This window comes from Anas platyrhynchos, chromosome 28 (genome assembly GCF_047663525.1).
Source record: "Anas platyrhynchos isolate ZD024472 breed Pekin duck chromosome 28, IASCAAS_PekinDuck_T2T, whole genome shotgun sequence".
NCBI classification, from domain to species: Eukaryota; Metazoa; Chordata; class Aves; order Anseriformes; family Anatidae; genus Anas; species Anas platyrhynchos.
Window position 1 is genome coordinate 8,341,280 of NC_092614.1, and position 14,188 is coordinate 8,355,467.

Consider the following 14,188-nt stretch of genomic DNA (forward strand, 5'->3'; position numbering starts at 1 on the left):
CACCCATTTGCATTGAGGGCTTGTCCATTCAGAGCTGAGAAACTTTGGAAGCTGACAAAAAGCCTTGTTGTACAGAACAGAGCAAAGGGAAGCCAAGAAAGAGAAGCAAGAGCCTGAAATCCTGCTCATTTCAGAAAGGGCACAGCAATCACGAGCACATACTGAAAACTTACTGACTCCCCCTCCCCCGCCCCCCCCTCCCAAAATGACACCCAAACCAGTCGCGGGAGGGGAGGGGCGGAGGAGGGGAGAGATCCCATTTCCTACTTCCTCAAACAAACACCAAGCAAAATGCCGGCTCAGCGGCGCTGTGGGGCGGCTCCCCCCAGCCCCAGCCCCGGCCCCGTCGCTCCCCGCTCCAAACCTGCTCCGGGCGGCGGGAGGCAGCCTCCGGGCGGGCTGAGGGGCCGGCGGGCCGCGCCTGGGCCGCCCGCGCTGCTGGTGACAGCGCCTCGCTAGGCAACGGCCGCAACCTTCGGCGGCGCCGCCCCGTGCGCACAGCGGCCCCCCGCGGCAGGAGGGCGCAGGCGGAGCGGGGGTTGAGGGGTGGGTGTGAGGGGACACCGGGGGGCAGCCCCCGGCCCCCAGGGACGCGCACAGCTCGCCCTCGAGTCCTGGGGAGGGTGGAGGGGGCCGTCTGCTTGTGGTCAAAGCAGGGGTGCGAAATGCGGCTTCCATCGCCGCGCTCGTCATGGAGGAGAGCGTCTCCTCACGGCTCCGGTGGAGCTCAGCGGTAAAGGCTGAGTTTTCCCTCAAACACAAGCGGTCTCCAAGTAGGCGAGCCACGCTCACAACTGCTCGCAGCTGCTGGCCCAGCAGCCGCCGGGAGTGCCCAGGCACACGTCCACACACAGACACATCTGTAGACACAATGCCGACAGAGCTCAAGGAGCAAAACACGAACGGATTCTGTCCGATTTGTATATGAAAAACAACAGATAAGACCGAGTCGGTCCCATTCATGACATGGAACACTGCTTTAGCAATTTGTAAGTGCACAGAGCTTACTCCACCCTAAAGACTTGATAAACAAAGAGACATTTAGAAAGCTAAGCTGTGAAATGACTGAAACAAAAAGGTGTATTTCCAGCTTCAGTTCCCTAAAGCGTGTAAGTACTTCTCAGAAACATAAGACAGGACAATGTAAAGATGTAATCTGCAATTAAGTAGTTCTTCTTTCACAGGGAAAACCAAAACCAATGACTTTTCAGGGACAGCAAAAACTCTTGATGAGACAACAACCTTACTCACTGTTGAAAATATAATCCCTTTACATCATTGGCCTCACTCTGCTGCTGTTCTCTCTTTTTTCTTCTTTTCTCTCTTTTCTTCACATTTATAGATCTACACCCTGAAGCTAGAGATTTACCAGCACGTCGGCCACTTCTGCCTTTTCCAGGCTCTGAATCAGTATCACTTTCCAGTTGTAGTAAGGCAAAACGAGACGCAATGGTAGGGACTGAACTGATTAGAGCAGATTCCATTGCCATGTCTGAAATTCTAGGGAGCTGGCTTCTTTTCATTATCAGTTTCCTGGGAAAGTAGCACAGAAGGTAGAATGAAAACATTGTTTGATCAAACAAGCAATAATTCATATCATTAAACCACAGAAGTGGGTTTTTTTGGCTCAGAAAGCATAAGACAGGGCTGGAATTGGGGGAATGAGGGAGAAATCAAAAAGATACAGTATAATTTATTTATATTTTAACCGACTACACTGTATTACCTTAGGTAACTAAAGAAGAATTACATAAAAAAAAAAAAAAAACAACAATCTACCAAACACATTTTAGGCTAATACATTCGCTCTTGAGAGATTTCGTGGAAAAAAGGTGGCTCTACAAGAAGCTGGTCTTCATGTTCTGGGTGGAAATAGACACAATTAGAATAGAATAGAATAGAATAGAATAGAATAGAATAGAATAGAATAGAATAGAATAGAATAGAATAGAATAGAATAGAATAGAATAGAATAGAATAGAATAGAATAGAATAGAATAGAATAGAATAATTTAGTGCTTAAAAACTATTTCAGATGCCATCCCCAGAGCCTGACAAACACAATTTAAAAATGAAGTAGATAATACACATACGCAAGCTCCAGTTTGGGGTAAGCAGCCTTATCTCTTCTTTTACAAGAAGTTTAATTTTGTTTGCAATGCACTGGAGATTCAGCAAGCAGTTTTCTCCACAGGGAGGTGAACCCAGCATTTCAGCTGGTACCGTCCACAAACATCAAGTTCACCTGTTCTTACAGCAAGACACAGAGGATACGCTGGGGGGAGACGGAACTAAGCAACACTTATGCCTTCTGTTGTTGCCTGTAGCTAAAAGCAACATGTACATCCCTGGGACACCATTCTAAAGATCAAATCATTTACCTAACATTAAAGCTAGATCCTGGGTATATCTATGTTTGTCCAACTGCAGTTTTTCCATGCAGAGTTTGGTCAATTAGCAGAGTATTGAAAGTGATGATATCCATCTCTGATTACAAATTTCATAGAAAACAGACATCTAGATATGCTGACATATTATGACAGCGGTGTAGTGAGATAATACATACTTCTTGAAATTACTGTTCAAAAGGGATCTTTAGATTTTGAAACAAGTTCTTGAGTTATCTGCTTAGATAACCTACAAATCTGTTCCTTATTAAGTACTATTACAAAAGAACATGAGACTCTGCAGAAGTTTCCACAGGCTCTCTTTACCACTTAACTCCAGAATTTCTCCAGTCCAAAATTGTATAGGTGCTCCATATATACTCAGGTATGTCAACATGCAACAATAGCATGGCAGAGACCATTCCCCAAAATAATGATTTAAAAGGAATATGTCATTTCACTTTTCAGAGATGAAAGAACCATGCTCTACTCTTAAGTTTACAGGAGACAAAAAGGTTACAGAAAAGAGCATTCTCATCACACAAAGTTACTCAACTCCATTTCTCTCAAAAGAAGAGAAAATGAAGCTGGTCATCTTAGGAGAAAACGGCCATTGAGCTGTGAATCTACTTGATGCTGATATTCAGATTAGCTGATCAGACCACAACTATGTATCTAGAAAATACAGGTCAATCATATCTACATCATAAGTAATTCATATTTGTCACTCTTTAAATGACAGAACAGGATACATTTGGATTTTTGTGCAGACAAGACTGTGCACATATGCACACGTGTGCATACATTGACAAATATTTTAATGCTAAATAACTATATAGTTAACCAGCTGAGGAAATTAGTTAAAGTTGAGAGACTTCATGCTCTTACTAGCTGGACACGAAATATGTTGAAACTTGAAGCTCAGAGAAAAGATTACAGGTGCATCTTTACAGCAAGAAAAAGCACCAGATAAAAGTGCTCAGTCATATTCCACAAGAACTTATGATGCTGGATGTTGCTCTAAAGCAGACAACACTCAAAGTTTTGTCTGCAGACTCCCTGCTGTGCTTGGCTTAAGAAAAAAAAAAGAACTATAGTATGACTCTTCAGTAAAAGCTTGGAATTTCTAGTCTCTCTCTACTGTGGTGTATTTATAGTTAATGTAAACAGTACAACGGCACAACAGTCTTTATTTGTACAGTGGCAGCAGTGGCTAATGCTGCCAAATCCTTCTTTTTGCACATACAATCTGAAAATAATTACACATAGCTGAACCTCTACACAGGTACATAAAGTGGCTGCAAACTCCCTTCTTTCGTCTATAAATACACCAATATAAATACACCAATGTAAACACACCAATAAGTATACCTTTGCTGTCTTATCGTAGTTGGCATGCAATTAAGAGCCCAGCTGACAAGTACATTTAACAAGTACTACCCATGGAATTCTGCTGTTCCAATTCACTGAAATACTATAGTGACAACATGATATCAATTTACAAAACCTTATTCCTGAATTCGGTGTTTCTACATCATCATCATCATAATGGATGGCAATGAGTTTATAAAGTGAATTGCAAATACATGAGATTGCAGGTTATTTTCTAGTTGAGTCGCAGATAGTTGTTAACATTGCTAATTCAGTTGGTAGGACATTTCAATACTATTCATATTACAGCAGGATCAAATTATCCCACTTCTGCAACACCTAAAGATGGATCCAGTGATTCACCAAGGCCTACCACCATGCCAGGCTTCATATTTTAGCACCACACCTACAATTCTGGCAGACCCATTTTATTAAGCACCTAGCACTTCAGTTTCAAAGTATGGCTCCCATTCCCCCTTCCCTGAAAAAACAATGGGCTGATACCTCAAAAGCTTTCAGCTAATTAGAGGTGCTTGCTAGCACCCTTTCAGAGGCTGGTATAGTTCCCCCCACCTCAGGAATTATGAGCAGTGTTATTCTGTATTGCTATAGAAATAACCAGCCGTAGAAAATTAAAAACACACTGGTGTAATTGAGCTTGAGGCTGTGTTTAAGGAAGCTTTTTGATCACAGAAAGAAAGTGTTCAAATATGATTCAAAGATCGAAGCCGAAATTCCTTGAAGTGGTATAGTCTTTATTGCAGCGCTGGATGATGCACAGGGGATCTCTCCACCTATCGTGCATACCCAAGGCGGAAAGCAGTCTTGAATTTATACAATCAATCTATCAATATTCTACAAGCGCCTATACATATTCCTTACCTATCCCCGCCTTCCCTCGCTTCTCATGCTAATTAGCCTTTTGGCACCTTGCGCCTGCGTAGAGCCTCCCAAGAATTGTGGGCAGGGGTCTTTGGGACGTGGGCAGGGGTCTTTGGGAGGAAGACCCCGAGTCTTCCTCACAGTGTACTTTTCACCTTTGGTCAGGAATCTGCTGAGTTGGCATGTTTCTTAATTGCAAGCGCTGGTTGTTGCTAATTCTTCCATTTGTTGTATCTTTATAATGAATTCCAATGTCCAGTTTTGAGATTTATAGTCCTTCCATTTGTTTCTCTGTCTGTCTACCACTGCCTTATCATGAGTTGCAGCGTCTTGTTTCGAGATATACAGTCCTTGTCTGGGGATTGTCCTTGCCTCCCCAGTGCCTCCCCAATGCCTCCTTAATCAAATACCACAAGGAGTTTCATAATTCCACAGATCAAACTATGACCTGAAGCATCATTTCAACTTCTACAGTAGTTTTCAAGGAAGAGTTTTGAAGTGCGGTAAAATATTGGAAGTAAATAACAGCCTGTTGCCCAAACCCTATTTATCTGAACACAATATTCCCTACTACATAGGCTACAGGAAAAATCCGCATGAAGGTAAAAGGAAGCAAAGCCTGCTGGCAAGTATTTGAAATTGTTTCCATTTGTGTTATGTATTAGCAAGAGCCATAGTCTTGAGAGAAGGCTTTCACTAATGTGTCAAGGAAGTAAGTAACCCCGTTACAAAAAGAGCCCTCAATAATCCAACTTGCAACACCATCATGGCATGGATTGACAGCTCCCATAAATGACCCAGTTCCCAAACGTTCTGATCTGCATATCACTAGCAGGCTGTTAGTGCAACTCTCTGTGCAGTCTGCTCCAAGCAGTAAGAGTTGTGAACACAGCTCCTGCAGCCAAAAGTACCTGTTACTCAGATTCATGCATCACCAACAGAAGATGAGCATTATATACATGTACCATATAATTTTAAGGCAACATTATAGCAATGGTTATTTCTAGCAAGTAGTAATTTATTTATTTATTTATTTATTTATTTAGTGCTTTACTCATTTGTAGGTCATGCTTTTCTACAAACCATGTCAGCATACGTGAATGGATTATTTCAGATTTTTATATTAAAACAACAGATAAGACCAAGTCGGTCCTACTAATGACATGGAACACTGCTTTAGCATGTCTGATGCAGCAATTTGTAAGTACACAGAGCTTACTCCACCCTAAAGACTTGATAAACAAAGAGACATTTAGAAAGCTAAACTGTGAAATGACTGAAACAAAAGGGTGTATTTCTAGCTTCAGTTCCCTAAAGCATTTAAGTACTTCTCAGAAACAGAAGACAGGACAATGCCCTGAAGAGCTTCAGTCTAGTTTTAGACATGATGTAACAAAGCTAACTATGATAAAAGTAACATATCCAGTGTTTCAGTAACACCGAATCCCTTTTCTATGTTACCCACCTTAACCCACACTGCAGGTCAAATAGCTCTACTGTAAGCACTGCTGTAAGCCCCCAACACACATGTTAAGAGGAGCGTAATGCACACCCAGAAACTCAGTTGGAGCATCAGCAGCTTCCTGGTCTGCGTACAGCTTTGTATACATGCATGAATTTACAGTTAACTGGCAAATGTTCAAACACCACAAAGAAATGAGCAGCACATCACAATTTAGGACTCTAGGCTGACGTTAGGAGCAGACTTTCAAGCATTTGTGGAATAACCACATAGCTTTAAATACGGTGATCTACTGTTTCAAGGAAAATACGCTGAATAGCCCAAAAACACAACTCAGTTCCTCTTGAACCACTTCCATCTTCAACTAAACTAATAAAGCCACAGATTTCCAAGAACTTTGAAAAGAGCATCTTCCCACACGCTGTCTCCTTGTGTCTATTACTAACATGCTTATTTGCCACCATCTATCATCGAAACACGTGCTCAGCTAACACCTAAAGTACTGACTGTACTAACTCACCACTGTGTCTCTTATTTTTTTCCTTCATCTTCTGAGATTTGATTTCCTCAAGTGTTTTTATTCCAAAATTCAGATTGCCCTCTGAAAATAGGAAACAGTTCATGAGACTGGCTTAGAGGCACTCACTGAGGACCACAGCTCCTCAGGCTTCTTAGCGCTCAGCAACTTTCTGAAGTATTTAGAATAAAGCCTGTCAACACTCCTCACAAGTGAAAGAGCCAGAGAACCAAGGGCATTTTGCCCCTCCTTTCATCCTTCAGGCTTAAAAATGTAGTTTTAATTTTAATCCATTTACACGATATTAGATCCCTCTATCGTTAGATATGGCTTATCAACAGTGGTTGCAAGGCTGCACGTGCAGCCATTTCAACTCCATGCTGTGGCCCTGTTTTGTTCTCCAAAAATAAAGAAAAGGAGTTCACCTTTCTGACCCAATTGGCACATGATGGTATTCATGGCAGAAATGAGATCATGGAAATAACCGAGTCCATTCAGCATCCCTACATTTTGTTGTGTTTTTACACCACACTGCTTTTGAGTTAACTGTCAAGTTCTTCTGATTTATCCTACTAAGGTGCTGGAATACCTTGTTTAGTAGCAGTAGAACTGCCTTTGCGAGTGGAAATCACCCGTAATCCATTTTTGCCTTCCACAGCTGGTTGCTGGACAGGAGTTTTAGTTTCTTCTTCCTCAGAAAGTTGGTCTGAAGGGGAAAAATCTATTCAGTTATGCATAGACCAGATTGTTCATGATTACGTAGCTCATGCAGTGACACTTCAGCCCATGCTTCATATAAAAAACTTTGTTGCTCTTTTGTTTTGTTTTGTTTTTTAAAGAGCTACATTGACCTGATGAACTCCTAAGTAGAATACACTAGGACAAAACATCTAGGACTCTAGATTCTCTCTGCAGCTTTAACTACTACACAACACATTGCTCTTCAGACAGAAAAAAGAAATTTCCTTCCTAGTTTCACATAGAACTTTACACAACAGACCAGCTAAAGCCAGGAGTGGTTCTAAGCTTTCCTCCAACGTTTCAGGTTCTGTCCACTGACTGCCGGACAAAGCCACCAGTGACCTGGCCACACTGCCTGCCCTATCGCTAGTCAGACCTCAGGTCATCTGTGATTTCTACATTCCTTTACAGCACAGATTCCTTCAAGAACCAAAGATTTACACAATCATTTACAGCACAAATTCCTTCCAAGAACCAAAACATGCTCACCATCATCATCTTCATCATCATCTGCAGCATTGATTACAACTGAAGGGTGTGTAGGGCTTGGGACATTTTCAGAGTTTTCCACTTTCATCACCCCCTTAGCTGTGGAGAGGGATTTGACTGGACAGAAAGTTTGTTTTGCTGCAGTGACATCTGAGCCACTTTCAAATCATCGTCCGCGGACTCAGGCGGACTTGGCAGTGTAGCTAGAGGAAGAGGATGATCATCGGTAATATGGCAGTTTAAAACTTTGACCACAATTTAGCAAAGAGGTGGTAGGAAAGGCAGATAACCCGCACAGACAATGAATTCATCATCTCCTTTTGCCCATCCCATCACTGTTTACACCGTCAACAAAGACTTCCCTTCGAACAACAACACATCTCCCTACCACCCAGCAAAAGATGAAACAACAGGAAGCAAACTGCAAGGCAAACATCACACAAAGCCAAGAGAAGCTGAGCACGAAAGCAGAAAACAAACACCAGCAGTACACTCGGTGCAGTACACCTATGACTGCAGACCTTTTCCTGTACTCACAAATGAACAGTTACCTGATGCCCCCTACAGGATTGGCACCCACTAAGTAATACTCCAAATTAAGTCTTCAGCACTTCAAGAAAAAGGACCTAAACTCACTCTTGCTTGGTGGGAAGAATTGTCCATCGATGTAACGTCCCTTTGCATGATGAAAAGCACAGTTGGCTTTCTGACAGCCTCCCGGCTGCTTCTCCCAGTAGCAAGGAATCTCACTGCACTTTTTCTGAAGACAGAAAGAAAGAAAAGCTCGTGATAACATGCACCTGAGGCTTGCAAAGAGATGCGCAGCTCCAGATCATGACAGCTGTCACAACACAGTGCTGAAACATCATTCCAAAGGTCAGTTTCTCAGTTCAGTGGAGTATTTCTGGGCATATTCACAAAGTTTGCATAAGCTGGAACCACTATGCACATTTAGATTTGTCATCATTCAGTTTGAGAAGACAGGCACTCTCAGACACCAGTTGAGGGTGGGTTAAACTAATACACCTAGGATTATACTAGCATTATTCAGAGGGAAAAAGAACATCTGAAATTGCCTAGGTTAACCCTGTCTAGAACTACTTCTTGGAGACTTAGTTCTTCTGCACCTTTAACTTTCCCCACTTCCTACCCCAGGCAGCTAGAACAGCGTTATCGGAAGGACTGTGGGTCAGAAGAGACCTGAGAGTTCATTATCAAGCCTGCTCCCATGACGATAGAACAGCCTGTTTATTACCCCCCTGCTCCAGCAGGTTTTAGCAGTCTATTTAACAGCTATTCTGCATCTGTTGAGAAAACTGTCAGCATCTAATAAAAATATATATATATCTTGCTAAGACATACCTAAGGCATTGATTTTATTTTCCTCTGCTTCCTCCCACTCCCTCTCTTGGTAACAGAAACAAGTATGATTTTGAAGCAAACAAATCTATCCTGCAAAAGCACAATCAGTACACCTACGGCACTGAAAAATGCTTTTGTTAATTGATTTTGAGAACACATCGTTAGGCACTCACGTCAATTTCCATGTGTCTGAATCGGCAGACGTTCCTGAAACAACGACCCTCCTGCCACAGCTTGCAGACCGTCTCATTGCCCAGAGCAGCTTCGCAGTGGCGGTAGGCACATTTGTCTCCCTGGAACCAAAAGGAAACCAACGAGGAAAATAGAGTACAGCCTCAAAAATGGCCATGCTGCTGCCTAATGTTGCTACAACTGAATTCAGAATCTATCTGGTTCTCAAGTTAACCAAAGACCAGCGTGCTTCCTCCTCCTAATCTACTCCTTCCTGAAAAAAAATGGGAAAAAAAAAGCAAAGCAAAGGAAAGCCAGCCATACCTTGGTACAGGTAGAATAGAAATAGAAGTAGCAATCGTCTCCTTGTTTAGACATGCCGACGAGTTCTGCTAACAAGCTCGGCTTCTCTCCACAGGGCCTTCCTCTGCTCTTGGAGAGAGCTGTCTTCACCCTTGCTTGGGCTGAAAGTCTTCTACTGGCTTGTGAGCAGGGAAATCTTCTTTTGAAAAGTAACCCTAAAGAAAGTAACAAGTGAAAAATAATGAGGAACCAACATTTTTCCAGCTTTCTTCAGTTCATCAAATCAAGTTATCAGTCTCTCGAAGAGAGCAAAGCCTTGAAATCAGCTGTTACATGAACTAACTAAATATGAAAGTTCCGTAAAGCTGCCAGGAGCTTTGTCAGCAAGCGTTCTCTTCCACATCCTCAATAAGATGACTTGGAGCACATCTGGAAGCCTGAAAACGGAGTCACTCCTTAAAAAACCACCTGATCATACATGCAAGTCAATAATCAACTCTGGCTACAAATAACTTCTCTAGAACACAGTTAGGACGCATTAAACAGCACGTTCCAGGCACTGTGGGTCTTCCATTTCACCTACCTGGACAACCTCAGCAAAGTTATCGATCTTCAAAGACTTCCAGTTAACTTCTCCTGTAGGCCAAACCAAGACTGAATCCGTGAATTAAAAATAAAGGGGTAGGAAGAATTTTCCTCCTCACTTTGCCAAGGGAACCTCTCATCCACAATTCAAACATAGGATGTGCTTTTAAACGGCTTATAACTAATAGAGGAAGCAAGTCCATTTGAATGCTCTCTCAGACTGGAGACAGCCAGGGATAGTTAGCTCTTCAAAAAAATAAAAACCAAAAAAACAAAACAAAACAAAAACAAAAAACCCAGCGCATTTAGAGATGAACTCGTGATTCAAAGTGGCTGCAAAAATGAGGCTCCATCTTCCACAGCCAGACAATTTAACTTTTTTTTTTTTTTTAATTTAAAATTCAGTATGTTCCAATCTCTGGTCTTCAAGATTTCTTCACCTATTAAGAAAACACAAAAACCTTTCCCCGTCTTTATTACCTGTACAGCAAAAAACATACCAGTGCATATAAATCCACAGATGTGCAGACGCATACACACATCTGTGTTTATACACACACGAGGAGGGAGTGAGAGAAAGTTAGCGAGAGCGACAGTGAAAATCAGAATTTTTGCCTTTTCGACACAGAGAGCGCGTAAAAATTCTCTCATTTTGAGGGAACTAGAAAAAAATGGAGGCTCTACAAAAGATTTTGATGAGTATGCCTTCGAGGCCGATGCTTTGTAAGATGAGTGATCTGGGGGCCAGCACACAAATATGCAGACGTATGTACATGCATACAGGATAAACAGATCTATACACACAAGCGTGCACAGTATATGTTGTATGATCTCCATAGCAAGAACAACTCGTAGCCCTGATCAGACACGTAGAGTTGCAATCAATTAACAGCAGGAAGACAGCAGATCAAGGGTACAGCAAGCTTTGAGAGGCAGGGGAATGCTCACTTTGCCAGTGGCATGACTGCATGATGCCAAGGATTTTGAATTAGTTGGATTTTTTGGAAGCAATTGGGTTTTTCTTTCTGCGCTGTAGCAAATACCACAGGTTTGCCACCACGTGCTGTTCCCTAATCCATATATCCATCCTCATCCATTGCTGCAGGATCATGAAAGGTTAGAGAAGACGACTTAGGTCCAATTTAACAGCCAATGATTTTTCGATGAGCAGAGCTGCAACAGATTTTATTTAGCCACAAGCATTTTTTTTTTCTTTTTTCTGAGATGAAGTCAGAAATTTTAATTATTATTTTTTTTAAAGACACTAAACACAAAACCTGCAACCAGACCAGATAAAGTTCAAATTAGAGTGATTCTGAAACCTTTCATTAAAACGCTGCACATTTCTGTGCAAATTATTTCTGACTCTTCTGGACAAAAGTGGATGAAATAGTTCTTACAAATTAATAATCAAAGGTTGGAACCTTTTACTCACACAAACACTAGTGAATTTTCCAGGAAATATTTTTTTGGCAGGGAATTTTCTCAAATCTAAAATAAAGAGAGGAAAAGTTGGCTTCTCATATTAGTTACTGCTTTTGACTGCTGGGCAAAGGGAATAAAAACAGTAGTTAAGTGCAAGCTTTCCTTCTCTTCTTTACTATGGATAGGAATCGTCACTTCGGACCTTTAGCACCTTCAGAAACACACCCAGTGCCATGCAGGTTCCTCTGCATCTACTTCTAACAATTACTGGTGCTCCTTAGCATGGAAGTTTGACTCAAAACACTCTCCAGATTTAGCTCTTTTGACTGCCCAAGGAGCTCATCATTTTGCTTGTTGCCTTCCAGTTTCCTGAACAGACCGGGAACGCTGTTCAGAATCTGAATGGATCTGGTCTAAGGAATGGGAAGAAAGCAAAACCAAGCATACCTCGCAGCCCTAAATTCCAAAAAAGCAGTCTCATTTTAAAAAGGACCTCAAAAGCTTTTTTTTTTTTAAACTGACACCTGCTAACACGGCAATCCGGGCGCTAAACCAACTGAAGTTGCCCCTGAAAGCCTGAATAAAAATGAGTAACTCTGGTGCACTCAGCAGGTCTGTAATAGAAGTTGGTAAGATTTTTAGATTTCTTTTTTTTGCTCCAGGGTGCTGGTAAAATGTTTGCATTAAGAGATTTTGAACCTTTTGTACCAAAGAATTAGAGATGCGCTACAGTGCCAGTAGCTGGGGGTCTGGAAATACACACCAACAAGTGTCATAAGCTTTGCCTTTGCTGAAGGAAGATAAATAGTACCAAGAAAATCTGTCTAGTTTGTTTTACAGGCTTGTCTTTCTCAGTATGGAACAAACTGACCTCCCTGGTCTAACTTTGCAGTTGCCTATTCTGCCTTTGTCCTGGAGAGAAGAGCAAGAAAGGAACAAATCTATTTTTGCACTCCAAAAACGCATTAGAGGAGGATTATCACACCCACCTAAGGGTACTTCCTTGTTTGTTTATAAAGCACCAAGTATTTCTCTTGGACAGTCTCTGTAGCTGGTCTGTTTTGTGCCTTCCATTTATAATAAAGATATTAAGATGCTTACCCCTTGTTTTTTGTTTTTTGTTTTTGTTTTTGTTTTTGTTTTTTTTCTAACGAACAGTGGAAGTGGAGAGTCGGATGACAAGCAAGAACAAACACTAGAAACTCCTTGTTCTGCCCCTGCTTTTTAATCACCCAGCATCACCCCGGCTGCAAAACAGCCTCTGCTGATTTACCTGCTTGTTAAAGCACCCCACAGGCTGCAAGTGCGGTGTGCTAGGTGTCAAGTTCTATTTAACGGTGCACAGGTAACCATTCATCTTCCCACAGTCGAAGCACAGAACAGCCTCTTGCTAACAGAACTCATCCCTGCTGCTGCAAGAAACCTCATGGCCTGCAGGAAAACCTCAAGCTAAGAGTTCCAAAGCAAAAGCAGAAAACGCATGATTTGTACTCTTTATATTGGAGTGAATTCTAGCTGCTAAACGCTGCCTACATCTGAGGGCACGTGCTGAGGCTGGGGGGAAGGACACTCAACACCCACTGACAGCAGGAGTGCAAAGATGACAGCCAAGAAGGCAAAGGTTAGAGCTGAACGCTGCCTCAGCTTCCTCCAGCAGCCAGCTGGGGGTCACCTTTCAGCACGCTCTCTGAGACTCTGAGCCCCGAGTTACCGCAGCCGCCAGGTACAGCTGCTCCTTGCTGGCCCAAACTATTGGAAGAGTCTTCAAACTTCAGGGACCTGTTTTATGACAGCCTCGAGATCCAATTAATCTGTTCCTGAAGGCGCTGATCGTCCTGGTGTTTCTGGAGCTGTCCAAGAACAATCCTGAACTGAGGCACTCGTCTGATCAGACAGTGCTTTGGCACAGATTTGTCTTTAGCTTGACACATCAAGGTGAAGAGGAATCGATTCTTGCAAGCAACCTCTCAAGCAGGGATCTGATAAGGTGACCAAAACGACAGATCTGTTGTACAGATCTGAGCACGTCCCTCTGCAGGGAATCACTTTCAAGCCTAAGATGTTTCACCCATCTCCCTGCCCCAGAGCGACACAAGTAAAGCTCTTAAGCAATTGCTAACCTGTTCTCAGTGCTCACGAGTCCCAAATCACTCATTTTACAATCTATAAAACATGGCAGCTGGCACCTAGTTGGCACACGGTGACACTGCACACGTTGGCAGTGTCGTCAGGAGCTGCAAAGTCAGGGCTGAGGGGGTTAAGGGAAAACCACACATCAGTTTAGCAACTTGGCTCCCGTAGGATACTTCCTACGGCAGGAGTTTCAGCAAAGCCACTCAGAGGGACCTGCTGGCTAATTCAAACGGGACTTCTGCTGGAGCAGTCAGAAGGCAGCAGGAGATATCCAGTGGGCATCGCTGTCAGTCTGTGGCAGTTTGGGGTCCAGGTATCAGTGGTTAGGTGGGGTTTTCTCTGCTTCACTTTCTCCAAAGC

General features: G+C 42.6%; 1 protein-coding gene across 2 annotated transcripts in view; it reads right to left on the reverse strand.

Moving 5' to 3' along the window:
• The window catches only part of LOC139999717 (protein limb expression 1-like), a 28,766-nt gene that overhangs the window by 971 nt on the left and 13,607 nt on the right, over positions 1 to 14,188 (reverse strand). The window contains exons 3-8 of one of the 2 annotated variants that reach the window (XR_011805225.1): positions 10,269 to 14,187; positions 9,707 to 9,900; positions 9,385 to 9,504; positions 8,486 to 8,609; positions 7,850 to 8,052; positions 4,957 to 7,325 (exon numbers count right to left, since the gene is read on the reverse strand). Coding sequence is in view for 1 of the 2 variants with exons in the window: in XM_072029071.1 (XP_071885172.1) it covers positions 8,486 to 8,609; positions 9,385 to 9,504; positions 9,707 to 9,760 (298 nt within the window). In the remaining variant the exon portion in view is untranslated. Of the gene's footprint in view, positions 1 to 4,956; positions 7,326 to 7,849; positions 8,053 to 8,485; positions 8,610 to 9,384; positions 9,505 to 9,706; positions 9,901 to 10,268; position 14,188 lie in introns of those variants that run through there. The other variant, XM_072029071.1, reaches the window with a different exon arrangement.